This window comes from Fundulus heteroclitus, chromosome 12 (genome assembly GCF_011125445.2).
Source record: "Fundulus heteroclitus isolate FHET01 chromosome 12, MU-UCD_Fhet_4.1, whole genome shotgun sequence".
NCBI lineage: Eukaryota > Metazoa > Chordata > Actinopteri > Cyprinodontiformes > Fundulidae > Fundulus > Fundulus heteroclitus.
In genome coordinates this window covers 48196902-48212566 of record NC_046372.1, presented here as the reverse complement: position 1 = coordinate 48212566, position 15665 = coordinate 48196902, and the positions used below count along the sequence as shown (strand labels likewise).

The 15665-nt window shown below is 46.8% G+C and overlaps 1 protein-coding gene across 1 annotated transcript in view; it reads right to left on the bottom strand.

Annotated features, from left to right (window-relative positions):
• Positions 1-11733, bottom strand: part of man1b1b (mannosidase, alpha, class 1B, member 1b) — a 31707-nt gene extending 19974 nt beyond the window's left edge. The window contains exons 1-6 of the mRNA XM_036144704.1: positions 11530-11733; positions 10955-11061; positions 1645-1753; positions 1376-1494; positions 426-559; positions 137-243 (exon numbers count right to left, since the gene is read on the bottom strand). Coding sequence (XP_036000597.1) covers positions 137-243; positions 426-559; positions 1376-1494; positions 1645-1753; positions 10955-11059 — 574 coding nt within the window. The 5' untranslated portion in view covers positions 11060-11061; positions 11530-11733. The remainder of the gene's footprint in view (positions 1-136; positions 244-425; positions 560-1375; positions 1495-1644; positions 1754-10954; positions 11062-11529) is intronic.
• Positions 11734-15665: the final 3932 nt, after the last annotated feature.

Genomic DNA, 15665 nt, shown 5'->3' with positions numbered 1-15665 from the left:
TACACTATAGACATTTTTTTATTACTTTTTTTAAATGTCTAGAACAAGACCGACATATATGATGAAAAATGCAACACATGGTGTACGGTTTGTAAGAAATGTTTAGATAGAAACCATGCAGCAAACCTACACCTACCTAAATCTTTTGAATGTTTGACTTGATTGTCAGGCAAGTCCTGCTTGTTTTTCCCATCCTTTGCGCCTTCTGTGGCCTGATCAGTGTCGATCACAGCCCCACGCCAGCTGAAAGTCAGCATAAATGAAAAAAAGAAACATTCATTTCTGAACTAACTTCTGTTTAAACATAATGAATAAAATCTGATGTTTGCATATTATCAAAGGGTCCATTGGGCCAATGTGGTGTGACCCTTAGACTGTATGAGCGGCAGAGAGGCTGTAGGGCTAACGGCACAGTTAACTCTTACCTGTTGACGCTGTCCCTCTCTCCTTCCTTCCTCAGCTCAGCTGTCTTGTCTTCAGAAATTATATTAGAAATGTTTCCTTTCTTCTGAAGACGGCTCTGAAGGACAGGAGGTCCCCTCTTATTGGATAATTTCCTCTTAAATGAAGACAAAACCAACAGCTATCAGCAAATCACATCTCTACTTTAGAAACCTGTTAAAGAAAAGCAGACAAATCCAGACTATAGCTTCAACTCCTGCATGCTCATACTGGAGCTATTTGCTGTATATACTACGGCTTTAGCAAACATAGATGACATAATTATATAGTCTGTTCATTTATCATATACTGCTTTGTCATTTAAATGGCTTGTTAACAACTGTACTACAAGGGGGTGGATAAAAATCTAGGTTTTATGCACTGAGATCCAGACATGGGCCATTGTGGATCGACAGACAATGACCTCATTTTTGTTTCCACCCAATAAGCCGGTACTTCAACGGAGATGTCTGTGACAGATACAAGAAATAAAAATGAACATGTTCATTATGCAAGTGAGCACAGGGTTTTACTGTTTGCAGGTTTCTTTATAAGACATACTTTGGTGTCCAGTTTAACTCAAACTTCTTTAAAAAGAAAACTCTTAAGATGTGGAATACATGAGATTCATTGTTTTGCAAAAAATATTTGTTGTTCTAGAAACAATGGGTAATACTTTTAAATAACTTACAAAAGCACTCTGCTGAACCCTAAGCCCTTTGTCGTATGTGTGATAGCTGGCTACCAAGTGAAAAATTGGTTTTCATTTTACTCCATAATTACTTTTCTGCCTTCATAAATACAGATATCAAGGGAAAAGTGGAATTCACATAAATAAAGATCTCCCATGAAATTCTGGGATTTTCTTTGGACTCAAAGTCTCCCGACATGGTGCCATGTGCGGGGAGCTGTGATTCCAGGCCAGATGTCCAACCTGAGAGAGCTGCTCAGGCAGCGGCTGCTGGCCCTGCTGCACGGGCTCAGGCAGCACATGAGGATTGAGGGGCATCAGACGGACGCTTCTCCCAGTGTCCTGCTCTCCCTCTGTAAGGCCTGAAACAAAGAAAACAACATTCACTGTCCGGCTTATGAGAGAACAAACCAAATGTGTCCAGGTACATAAGACTCGCTCATTAGTCAATAAACATCCACCAATAACAGCTCCCCCACCACCATGTTACGTAATCACAGAGGAAAGCTTACTTCTGAGGTGTTTGGCTACAGTGGGATAGGACGCCATTCCACAAATAAAAAGCAGTACGAGCACGAAGAGTAGGAGACTGCGCTGCAGCCTGGACAATTGCTTCCATCTCTGAAGGCACACAGGAAGGGAAACATGAACAACATTGCGCTCACGGTCCAGAAGGGTGAATGATTTAAGATGTGCTGTCTTCTAACAGAACGCTGCTTCAAAGTGTTGACGGAACCAAGCCTTTCCATCCACTCCTGTACAATGATCAAGCAAGGCAGGACACAAGCAAGACCTAAACAAAGACAATGCTATGGTGTGTGTTGGCTCTATGTGATAAGGGTAATATTATTAGATACTTTCATCTTTAGACTGAATCGTTCATGTTTGTTCAGCAGTTTTCTTGAGACTAAATTGAGACATAATAGAAAACCATCTGACATGCTTTAGATTCAGCTGCAGATGAAAACTATTTAAAAAAGCCCCAGATACCCATAGAAAACTGGTTTATCATCAATTTCAGATCGATATAGTGTAATATGAGGACTGGTAAATGTCATGCTGCCATGGATGGCTGCCTCTTAGGCCGTGGGCCAGAATCTGTAGGACGCTTCCTTAAGAAGTTTCGTATGAACTGTCAGGGGGCAACTTTCTTCCACCAGGATAAGTTGCTACACATAGCAGTGATCTCAAAACACCAATGTTCCCACGTTTTCGCTTGCACATTAATAAGTTATAGCCGATAAAAAATCTAAACTGTGGCGCTCCGGTCCAAGAGGTCACGTGATTCGATTTTTGCTGCTCAGCCAATCAGATCGCTGTATTGTCAGCTGTGCGCGTTCATCAGTTCATCATGGCTGCGCTCGTAAGATGTTTGTATGCATTTGTTTCCAGATGAAGAAAGCCCAATAATAGCATTTTCTGGCGCCAGCTGGCAGAGATCTTGATGGCAAGAAAAAAATAAATAGCCCAGACCATCTGTCCATCCATCCATCCATCCATCCATTTTCTAACAGGCTTATCCCCGCTGGGTTTGCGAGGTGCTGGTGCCGAGCTCCAGCTGTCAATGGGTGAGACGCGTTGTATAAACTCGTTGTGCCAAACGAGTTATCCCCTTCGGAATTTGTAGAATTTTGTATTGTATTTTTGAAATCAATAAAAGTTTTAACCTCCAGCTTTGTGAAGTCTAAATATTTTAAACATCACATTCTAGTAAAATGAAATTTATTTTTTTTAAACTCCTAATACGTTGTTCTATTTTTAAAAGAGACATATCTCGTTTTCTTAATACGGTTAATATCTCGATAAGGTTCTTGGTTGAATTAAAATCTTATTAAATCTGATAATTTTGGCTGTGCCTTTATTCAGTGTTCATTTGATCACACGTGAAATCCGCTTTATATAATCTATTCATGCGGGTTTAGCTACCAAAAAAGAAAAAAAGAGAACCAGCAGACAGCTGTGATGGACTTAGGAAGGTGGATTTTGGTTTCAGCAGACAGACATTCGACAATCTAATAACATAAAGCTAATATTTTCGTGACACATCTGGAAATGACCGTTTTCTTTCTCATAACGTATTATACTGGATGGATGGATGAACGATAATGTAACGACACCATTGCTATATTTCGTTAAGAAAAGTAAAACATCCTCATTTCCACGCCTAATAGGTTGGAAATGAGGCGGAGTTGACTAGATTCATTCTTCCAGCTGAATGCGCTCTTGGCGCAGGGAATACAAATTCTGGCGGGGATAAGTCGTTTGGCACAACGACACCTGTGCTATCCTAGCGCAGCAGGTCTTGGTGATATCACAGTAAATTGGGCAAAAGTCTGGACTATTTCTGCCCTGCGATGGACTGGTGACCTGTCCAGTTTATACAACGCCTCTCGCCCATTGACAGCTGGAGATAGGGACCGGCACCTCGCGAACGCAGGGATAAGCGTGTTAGAAAATGAATGGATGGATGGATGGATGAATGGATGGATGGATGGATGAATGGATGGATGGTCTGGGCTATTTATTTTTTTCTTGCCATCAAGATCTCTGCCAGGTGGCGCCACAAAATGCTATTATTGGGCTTTCTTCGTCTGGAAACAGACACAACAGAAACAACCATCTTACGGGCGCAGCCATGATGACGTGGTAAACTCGCTCAGCTGACAATACAGCGATCGGATTGGCTGAGCAGCAAAAATCGAATCACGTGACTTATTGGACTGGAGCGCCACAGTTTAGATTTTTTATCGGCTATAACTTCTTAATGTGCAAGTGAAAACGTGGGAACATTGGTGTTTTGAGATCACTGCTATGTGTAGCAACTTATCCCGGTGCAAGAAAGTTGCCCCCTGACAGTTCATACGAAAAGTCACCGTACAGATTCTGGCCCACGGCCTATCTGTACTTTGCTCACTCTTTTGTTAGGTAATTTTTTGTTGTTCCCTGCTTCTACACTACAGCCCCTTTACCAGAGAGCAACTTCTAACCATCAGAGACTCTCCTCTGGACAGTTTCTCCCCATCTTCTTTCTTTTAACCAGAGCTTCTCTCAGATCCTGGTGGAAAGTGCAGCAGCTCTCTGTGGGATCTACTGAAGACGCAGGCATGGAAACCTAGTCAGGTTCCGCTGACGGGGACTATGTGCTTCGCTTCTATCCATCCATCTGGTGGACATCGGCTCCCTGGTGAACAAAAGGGAGGAATTGCTCCTTCTTGGCACAAAGAAACTCAGCCTTTCGCTGATCTGCCGCACCCTGCTTTACTGAGACGTCGCTGGGTGGAGTATGTCCTAGATGGCGCCCTACTGCCGGGTTCCTGCTGATTCTGAAGCTGTGTCCATACTATGAATCTCTGACATTCAAAGAACAACTTCGGACAGCTTTGGCCTTCAGTAAACCTCCAAATTTGTTGTTGTTCATCGTGTGAATTTGGTGACCATTCCAAATTGTTCTGGGGCTTTAATGGGGACACATCATGCAAATTTCACTGTTTTAGTCCTTATTTATACATGCTGTTGTGTACTTGGAGTCTGTATGAGTGCAGAAAAATGTAATCTAGTCTCTCCAGATGCTGTGCAGATATCTCTATATTCTATATGGGTCATATTTTTTATCCATTCAGTTTTCTCTGTTAAGTTTTTGGAACAATAACATCACAGCAGTTGCTGCAGAGCTGCTGAACAAGGTCATGGACTTTCATCTACCAGTTTAGCCAACCCGCCATTTTGTAATGCAAGCTGAAGGGTGCCAAAGCTACAAGCAGATAAATGAAAAAGTTCGGTTGTTGGGTGCATTAATAGGCCTGGGTTCAAATTTCAAGAATCAATTTGATTCCAATTCTTAAGATTTAGAATCGATTAATTTCTATCTAATCTGATCTCAAATAGGATTGCTGGTATTAAAAACATTTTTAGCTGTTACCTGAATTACATGACTGTGTCGTTTTGAAACATATTGATGATGGTATTATATCAACATTCAACAGCAAATGAATAAAGTTATGGTAGTTAATGGCGGCTATAAGGACCAAACCCTGCATGAATGTTGAAAACTCAGACATGAGAAAAACTCATGTCTGAGTTTTTCTCCTTTCAAACCTAGAGTTCTAATTCATCCCTACTGACCGCCAGAGGCGGTGCTTCAAGCACTGAATGATAACTCTTGCACTTGCGCAGGTCGAGAATTAGTATCAACAAAGTCACCTGTGACCTACCGGTGATCAGCGGAAGCCTATATAGGCACGTGACACTGGTAGTTCAGTCCCTTCTCATCTTCTCGCACGCAGGTTTGTTGTGAGCGGTTCCTTCTACAGACACGTGAGTTTTCTCTGTATTACCGCTTTCTCCGTCAGCTCGCTGCCAGTAGCCCCGTGATCATTTGCGGTCGGAGCTGCGGGCGTGCTCGGCCTCCAGGGGCTGCGCGAGCGACAATTGTGCCTACGGATCTCATCTGGTGTTGGGTGAGTTTCCCTTCATTTCCTGAACCCCGCGGGTAGCATCTTGCCCCGCTGGTGTTGCTTAAGTTAGCAGCTGGTAATAGCTGCTCATTTTGTTTACTCACCGGTGGAGTTCTTTGCCCGCGCTGAGTCCTTTTGTTTAACCTGATTAGAACAAATCGGTTACTGTTCGTTTTTACTTCGCCTGTGGCGTTTTTATGCCCGTGCTGAGTTTCTTTGGTTGAACCTGATCGAAACAGGTTGTTACGGTTTACAATTACCTCATCAGTCGCGTCTTACGCCCCATGTTGAGCCCTTTGGTTTAACCTGATTAAAACGAGTCGGTTACTGTTCTTATTTACCTCGCCAGTGGCGTTTTCTGCCTGCGCTGAGTCTTTTTGGTTAACTTAATTGAAACCAGCTGGTGGCGGTTTTTTCATTATCTCGCCAGTGGCGTTTTCTGCCCGTGCTGGGGTGTTTTCAGCGCAACATAATTGAAACATCTATTTCACTGGTGGCGATTTCTGTCCTGTCAGGTGGGGGACGCGGCTCCTGAGTACGGGCTCCGTCACCGAGAGATGGAACGTCTTTGTTGTTCCACTTGCTTAAACCCCTTTGCATCCTGAGGATGGTCATGACCTGTGCCCCCCTTGTCTAGGTGTTGACCACCTCAAGGAGGCGCTTACCGAGGCTGCCTGCCCCAATTTGCCACATGCGGCGCGGTTGGCCCGGCTGTCCTCAGTCGAACAGCCTGTTCCCTGGATGGGCTCTCGTCAACAGGAACAGTTGCCCCCTGGCCAGGGGTTATGCTCTAAACGCCCTGCCTCAGACGCTCTGCTAACAGCTGGGAGAAAGTCCCGCCATTCGGGAAGTGGGCTGTCCTCTAAGGTGGATCAATTATCCTCGGAGTTAGCCCAGATGAAGGCTCTACTCCAATCTTTGCGACCTCCCCCTGTTCAGGGGTTGGTCTCGAGGGACAGCGTCTGACACCCTCTTTCGGGGGGAACCCCAAGTACATAGCCCACAGGTGTCGGATGTTGAATCCAACATCTCTCTGGGGGGTACGGGAGAGTCAGTGGCAACTGCTATTAAAGCTGCCCTGGCACAGTTGCAGTAGGATTCTCCACCGGTCCAGCCCTCCACCTCTAGCGCCTTTTTCAGGTGTCGTGAGACTGGGATGGCCACCTTCGCTGTACCACCTTCAGAGGAGTACATTAAGGAACTCCACACCTGCTGGTCTGGTACTCGGGCTCATTCTCGCCCGACATCAGACAGAAGAGCCCTTGCTGCGATGCAGGAGGCCCCAAAGTTTGGGTTAGGGCAGATGCCAGTGGTGGAACCTGGCATTGCCTCCCTCATTGTTCCTCCGGAGGAGGCCCTACGAGCTAGCGCCCGCTGTCCACGGCCACAGTGTCGCATCACCGACGATCTGCTCTGCCGGTCCTACGATTCAGGGACTAGGATGGGGCGTATTGGAAACTCCCTCTTCCATTTGTTGCTAGGTCTGGCATTTTCCCTGGAGGCACGGTCGCTTGACCAGTCGACTTAAGGCATGCTGGATGCGACTCTCCAGGCTTTTGCCCTGATGTCAAGGGAGCTGGGGCGTACATTGTCCACCCTGGTCCATGCTTGGCGCCAGGTGTGGCTGGCTCAGTCACCACTCACCGAACCCTGCAGGCGGACACTGCGCGCCTTGCTGGTGGTTCCAGGGGAACTTTTTGGCTCTGCTGCAGTAGAGGCTCTAGAACGCACTGCCCAGGCTTCTCGCACCAGGCAGCAGCTCGCAGGGCTCCACAGGCGTGACTGTCGGCCTGTGAATACTTGGGAAGCTTCTGGCTCAGAACCGCGGTCATCCCGTCTGCCCGTTGCTCCAACTTTGCCTCGAGATCCTGCTTCCAGGGTGACTCGAGCCCAGACAGTCCGGTCAGGGGCCCGGGCTTCGCACTCCTTTCGGGCTGCAGAACCAGCCCACCCCCCCTCTAGGCCCCCAAGAGGCCGAGGTACCCATAGGTGAGGCACTGGGGCCGGTGGTTGGATATTTTACCCCAGGTCAGCTTTAGTACTGGGGCGAATGCACCCCAGATCCTTGGGTACTCTCCACTCTGACCAGGGGAGACCGTCTCCAGTTCCACCGCCGGCCCCCGTCTTATGGAGGGGCTCGAATGACCACCATCTGCAACCCTCTGAAGGCACAGGCACTGTCCAACGAGCTACGTACCTTGCTGGTCAAGGGTGCGATAGTGCCTGTGGACCCCCTGCTGGACCCAGGGGGCTTTTACTCAGTGTATTTTCTGGTCCCCAAAAGGAATGTGAATCTTCGTCCAGTTCTGGACCTAAGGGGGCTCAACACCTACCTGAAGGACATGCCCTTTCATATGCTGACAACCAAGGGGGTTCTGCAGGCAATTTCCCCAGGCGACTGGTTTACGTCAATCGACCTGCGGGACGCGTACTTCCATGTTCCTTTGGCACAGGCTCACGGGTGTTTTCTCCGCTTTCCGTTCCAGGGGTGCCATTATCAGTTCAGGGCACTCCCCTTTGGGCTCTCCCCGGGTGTTCACCAGGGTGGTGGCAGCAGCTCTGCCCCCCCCTTCAGGCACGGGGAAGTCAAATCCAGCCTTATCTGGACGATTGGCTGATCTGTGCCGCAACCCGCAGTCAGGCGATCAGGGACACCCAGCTGGTGCTCTCCCATGTGCACCGGCTCGGCTTGAGGATAGTTTTGGAGAAAAGCAGCCTCACCCCCTCCCAGGCGACAGTTTTCCTGGGTATCCTCCTGAACTCTGTCTCCATGACCGCCCGTCCTTCTCCCCAGCAGGTGACCAGTATTTTAACCATGTTGCCTGCCTTCCATCGTGTCGCAGCGCCACGGTTCTTAGATTATCTGAGCCTTCTGGGCACGCTTACCGCTGCTTTCAGTGTGGTTCCACTGGGGCTTCTCTCCCTGCGCCCCCTGCAGATGTGGCTGAACAGCCTGGCTCTGGACCCCACCCATCGGGAGCAGAGGGAACACATCAATGCCCTGGAGCTGTGGGCTGTAGCCCTCGCACTCCGGACTTTTCTTCGGGGACTACGGGGGAAGCATGTGTTGGTCTGGTCGGACAACACCACAGTGGTCTACCATATCAACCACCATGGTCCCCGAGACTGCTGTCCCTAACACACCAGCTCTTATGCCTTTCTCCCATTGGGTCTGATTCCCCAGACCCTCCTGCGGGTTCTCCAGGAGGGGCACAGGCTCCTGCTGGTAGCCCCATTCTGGCCAGCGAGGACTTGGTTTCCTCTGCAGTGCAGGCTTTGTTACAGCTTGCCGATGCGCCTCCCATTCAGGAGGGACCTCCTATCCCAACTGGGAGTTCATGTTCTCCACCCCGACCCAGGCCGCCTGCGCCTTTGGCCTCTGCAGGGTCCGACCCAGCGTTCTCCCGCTTCGGGGGCGATGTGGGCCACACAATAGCATGTGTATGGGAGCCATCCACCCGGGCTGCTTACATTGCCAGATGGGCAGCTTTTGCGACCTGGTTTGTCGATAAGGGGCTGGACCCCATACGCTGTCCCATTCGACCCTTGCTGGCCTTCCTTCAGGAGTTACTTAACCGGGGGCGGTCCCCTTCCACCCTGAAGGTCTATTTGGCTGCCATTTCCCATTGGCACACTGGGTTCAATGGCTGCTCCGTTGGAAGGTGTAGGGACATAGCGCTGTTTCTCAGGGGCGCTAAACGTTTACATCCTCCGAGACGCCGGGTGGCTCCTACCTGGGATCTTAATTTAGTACTGGAAGCTCTTCATTCCCCACCCTTTGAGCCGATTGCGGCAGTGGATCTGGAACGGCTCTCAATGAAGACTGCCTTCCTGCTGGCCATGGCTTCTGGCAGACGAGTGGGGGAACTGCATGCCCTGTCTATAGCTGAGCCTTGTTGTCGGTGGAACCCGGATGGCTCAGGGGTTACCCTGTGGACCAATTCTTCCTTCGTCCCGAAGGCCCCCACAGTGGCAGGCACAGTCTTGCCGCTTCAGTTATCCCGCTTCGAGTCCGGGACCCCTTGTGAAGCTCTGTGCCCAGTCAGAGCGCTGGAGGCCTATGTCCGCGCCACAGCGAGCATGCGACTGACCAACAGCCTCTACGTATGCTATGCTGGCGAGGTCGTGCCCTGTCCAAGCAACGGTTGGCACGTTGGGTTGTGGGGGCGATATCTGCGGCATACTCTCTGCAGGGTCAGCCCCTACCTCAGGGAGTGCGGTGCCACTCCACAAGGAGCCTGTCAACCTCGTGGGCGGCCATGATGGGGGTGCCGCTGGAGTCCATCTGCGAGGCGGCCCCATGGTCTGTACCGACCACTTTCATGAGGTTCTATAGGATTAACATGGCTACGCCTCATCCTCTCCAAGTCATCCTGCAGCAACCACCTGGTGCGTCCCGCTAAGGTAGGTGCTGCCGCCGGTTCTGGTGGGTTGTTCCTTTCTTTCTGCATCCCTCGGGACCTTGTTGGCATATGTCATTCAGTGCTTGAAGCACCGCCTCTGGCGGTCAGTAGGGATGAAATAGAACGATAGTTACGTATGTAACTACGGTTCTATGAATCCCGGATGACCGCCAGAGCGTTTGGTCCCTCGGTATTGCTGGCTCACGAGAAGATCAAGGGACTGAACTACCGGTGTCACATGCCTATATAGGCTTCCGCTGATCACCGGTAGGTCACAGGTGACTTTGTTGATACTAATTCTCGACCTGCGCAAGCGCAAGAGTGATCATTCAGTGCTTGAAGCACCGCCTCTGGCGGTCATCCGGGATTCATAGAACCGTAGTTACATACGTTACTATCGGTACAATGCGGAACTACTTTAGTTCAGAGTGTAGCCTGTGTTTACTTCCTGGTTTCTGAGCCAATCACATGAGAGTTCCCAGGGTTCTCAACACAGAGGTAGCATTTGGTACTTTATCTTGGCAAAAGAGCAGCAGCCTGCAAGTTTGGGTAAGAGAAGCATCTTAGACCTATCCTGCGGAAGGTAAGATTCAGAAGGGTTTCACGCGGTTTAAAAACAGCATATTAAAACGTTCTGATTGGCAAGCTGTTGTACTGATTTGAGCCATAAAGTGCCAGAATTACTTATAGCTCCTATAACGAGGAATTCAGACCAAAGCATTGTTACACTTCATATGGATCCCAACTGAATGATTTCAATTTTAAAGAAAGGATTTAAAAGCATGACAGGTCCCCTTTAAATGACAGGGTTTGTTTGTTTGTTTTTCCACTCACAGTAGTGTGTACGTTTTCCCTTAAAGAAAGCTACAATGGGTATCAGAATGCTTGAAGAAATTAAGAAACGAGTCCTCGTCAGGCTGGGAGGACCCAGAACAAAACAGAGCGGATGGAAGCGACCTAGTTACCCTCCAGCAGGACTGCCTCCTCCGCTGCTTGCTGTTGTTGTAGTCCCCGCTCTGCGCTCCAGTGAGGTGGATGGAAACGGAGTCCGGGCGGCCGGCCGCCTGCATGTCTGCAACCAAGCATCGCGGGCATATTAATCCAAACAGGGCAACATTCATACTAGAATCAGACAGGAGCGGCCGTGACGTCATCATCTAAAACCCCAAGCCACATCCAATGACACCGTCTGGGCCCAATGCTAGTCATTTGCTGGACCCCAACATAAGCCCCGAGCTCTGAGCGCATATGTGTGGCTAGTTAGCATAGCGCAGCTAGCTCAGGGTGAAGTCGGTGCAAACCGGACGCTGTTAACATCACTGCTACAATACATGGACCACCACTGCACTGGGGAATTCATTAATACAATAGCTTCTTCCACTTCTACTTGACTTCCTAACTGCACCGAGCCATAACCCGGGGCCCACACCCACCAGAGGCAAACAAGGGAGCTCTTTGTAGGTACAGCTCAGACACCACTGCTACAGCAGGATCCGGCTAAGAGTTTAGCAGAGACAGATAGGAAACTTAATTTTCCCACCGTAAAGTGCTCACAGATCCAACACTGTGACAGTCACATCAGTCGGTGTGTCAGTAGCAAACAGGCCGGGGTTGGTGGAGGCAGTTCGCAGGTCTTCTCATGCCTTACAGCGACAGAAGCAGAGAGCGGAACGAAAAGTAGCTTATCTTCAAGCCGACGGTTCAAATGCTGGCTCAGCTGGATGTCACCCACTTGTAGCTGTGTAAAAAAAAAAAAAAAAAACGCAGCCCACTGACATCTTTACTATGCTGCTTTCAAAGGCCTACCCAAAAAAGCGGAATATTCAAAGACAAGTTCACAACTGAATTTACGCAAATACGCCGTTCTCTCTAGGTTTCTTCGGTGCGCTCCCACAGTGGAGAAAACGCGATTTGTAGGTTTATTGGTTGCTCCCAATGATTACCCTTCGGTCCAGCAAATAAATATCTGCTTAGGGCCGCAAATTTCTGGGTCTAGATACATAGGGCATTCAAATTAAATTAAATACGCCAACCTATCAGATTTTCTTTAGGTTTGATTTACATTCTTCAATGGGACAGAAAAGCACGTAGTGTTAATTAAAATTGCTTTAATTTATTTTTTTGCTGAAAAGATTTAATATTACTTTATTTGTGAAACCGATACCAAAGGATAACTTTAACATAGGGGGATGGCTGCACTTTTTATGTATGAGTCCTTATAAAAATACAATTTTATTCTCATAATTTTGTGACTTTATTCTCTTTATTCTCCTTAAATGAAGAGAAAAAAAAACACGCCAAAAGGGGGTCGTCAGTCTCCGACACTTTAATTTTGGGGGTCCCAGACTCAGAAGTTTGGGAACATCTAGAATAATAAGGGCTACAATGAAAACACCTTCAATAAAAACATCCAGGTCTGGCAAAAAAAATTTCAAGTCCCTGTAGGGCATTATCATTTGATAAAACTGGAAAAACCTAGAAGTTTTGGGCCATAAATACAAGGGGAAAATTGCTTGTTTTTCACATTAATTCAAGTATCAGGGATGGTTAGTTTTTGCAATAATGGAACCCTGATTCCTGTTGTCATTGGACACAAGGTGACATATCCCTGGACAGGTCCATTTTCGAGGTGTGAAGGTTTAATGGATGGTTCAAAAACATGTATAGGTCCTCTAGAAGGGCTCTTTGTTGAAATATTTAGTCTCTTCTTCAGTGTGTTGAGTTTCAGGTAAACCCAGCCTTTTAAGCAGTACCTTTGCATGGTGGATCAACAAGTTTATGTGTGACAATCAAAACTGGTTGCTCACATGATGCAAAGGAGGACCATCAGCCTAGCAACCAATCGTTAGTGTTCTGATGGGCGCTTATTGTTAACCTGTAACTCTTCAGAGTAAAGCAGTCTCTTGTAGAAGAGATGAAACATTTGAACAAAGAAGAACCTGACCAGAAGACACCTGAATTATTAAGCTGCATCATGTCCATTGATAATTATATTTGTGAAAAACATAAAAAATACAAAATATGGTAAAAAAAAAAAATGTTTGCCCACTTCCCGATTTCTTACGTCTATGGATGTTTGTCACACTTAAGTGTTAAAGAACATCAAACTGTTTTAAATATTAGTCAAAGATAACACAAAGTAAACACAAAATGCAGGTTTAAAATGAAGGTTTTTATTATTAAGGGAGAGGAAAAAAATCCAAACCTGCCTGGCCCTGTGGGAAAAAGTGATTGCCACCCCTGTTAAAACATAACTGTGGTTTATCACATTTGAGTTCACCTTCTCTAGTCACACCCAGGACTGATCACTGCAACTCCTGTTCTCAATGAAGAAATCACTTAAACCAGCCTGACAAAAGTAAGTAAGAAAGAAAGAAAGTCATTGAGATCTATCAGTCTAGAAAGGGTTACAAAGCCATTTCTAAAGCAATGGCACCCCAGTTAACCACAGTGAGAGTCATTATTCATAAATGGTGAAAACATGGAACAGTGGGGAACCTTCTCAGGAGTGACCAACCAACCAAAACGATCCCAAGGGTGCAGCAACGACATATCCAAGAGGTCACAAAAGACCCCACAACGACATCCAAGAACTGCAGGCCTCACTGCCTCAGTTAAGGTCAGAGTTCAGGCCTCCATCATCAGAAAGAGACTGGGCCCAAATGGCCTGCATGAAAGAGGTTCAAGACGAAAACCACTGCTGAGCAAAAAGAACATTAAGGCATGTCTTGTTTCTCCAGAACACATATTGATGATCCCCAAGACTTTTGGAAAAATGCTCTACTGACCAGACAAAAGTTTAACTTTTCTGAATGTGTGTGTCCTTTTACATCTGGTGTAAAAGTAACACTGCATTTAGGAAAAAGAACATCATACCACCAGTAAAACATGGTGGTAGTGTGATGCTCTGGGGCTGTTTTGCTGCTGCAGAAGACTTGCTGTGATAAATGGAGCCATGAATTCTGCTGTCTACCAAAACATCCTGAAGGAGAAGCTTCAGCCATCTGTTTATGACCACAAGCTGACACAAATGTGGGTTCTGCAGCAGGAAATGATCCAAAACACACCTGAAAGTCCATTTCTGAATAGCTGAAGTAAAACAAAAATAAAGTCATGCTTGGAAACCCTCCAATGTAGGCCGTGGGCCAGAATCTGTACGGTGACTTTTCGTATGAACTGTCAGGGGGCAACTTTCTTCCACCAGGATAAGTTGCTACACATAGCAGTGATCTCAAAACACCAATGTTCCCACGTTTTCACTTGCACATTAAGAAGTTATAGCCGATAAAAAATCTAAACTGTGGCGCTCCAGTCCAATAAGTCACGTGATTCGATTTTTGCTGCTCAGCCAATCCGATCGCTGTATTGTCAGCTGAGCGAGTTTACCACGTCATCATGGCTGCGCCCGTAAGATGGTTGTTTCTGTTGTGTCTGTTTCCAGACGAAGAAAGCCCAATAATAGCATTTTGTGGCGCCACCTGGCAGAGATCTTGATGGCAAGAAAAAAATAAATAGCCCAGACCATCCATCCATTCATCCATCCATCCATCCATTCATCCATCCATCCATCCATTCATTTTCTAACACGCTTATCCCTGCGTTCGCAAGGTGCCGGTCCCTATCTCCAGCTGTCAATGGGCGAGAGGCGTTGTATAAACTGGACAGGTCACCAGTCCATCGCAGGGCAGAAATAGTCCAGACTTTTGCCCAATTTACTGTGATATCACCAAGACCTGCTGCGCTAGGATAGCACAGGTGTCGTTGTGCCAAACGACTTATCCCCGCCAGAATTTGTATTCCCTGCACCAAGAGCGCATTCAGCTGGAAGAATGAATCTAGTCAACTCCGCCTCATTTCCAACCTATTAGGCGTGGAAATGAGGATGTTTTACTTTTCTTAACGAAATATAGCAATGGTGTCGTTACATTATCGTTCATCCATCCATCCAGTATAATACGTTATGAGAAAGAAAACGGTCATTTCCAGATGTGTCACGAAAATATTAGCTTTATGTTATTAGATTGTCGAATGTCTGTCTGCTGAAACCAAAATCCACCTTCCTAAGTCCATCACAGCTGTCTGCTGGTTCTCTTTTTTTCTTTTTTGGTAGCTAAACCCGCATGAATAGATTATATAAAGCGGATTTCACGTGTGATCAAATGAACACTGAATAAAGGCACAGCCAAAATTATCAGATTTAATAAGATTTTAATTCAACCAAGAACCTTATCGAGATATTAACCGTATTAAGAAAACGAGATATGTCTCTTTTAAAAATAGAACAACGTATTAGGAGTTTAAAAAAAATAAATTTCATTTTACTAGAATGTGATGTTTAAAATATTTAGACTTCACAAAGCTGGAGGTTAAAACTTTTATTGATTTCAAAAATACAATACAAAATTCTACAAATTCCGAAGGGGATAACTCGTTTGGCACAACGAGTTTATACAACGCGTCTCACCCATTGACAGCTGGAGCTCGGCACCAGCACCTCGCAAACCCAGCGGGGATAAGCCTGTTAGAAAATGGATGGATGGATGGATGGATGGACAGATGGTCTGGGCTATTTATTTTTTTCTTGCCATCAAGATCTCTGCCAGCTGGCGCCAGAAAATGCTATTATTGGGCTTTCTTCATCTGGAAACAAATGCATACAAACATCTTACGAGCGCA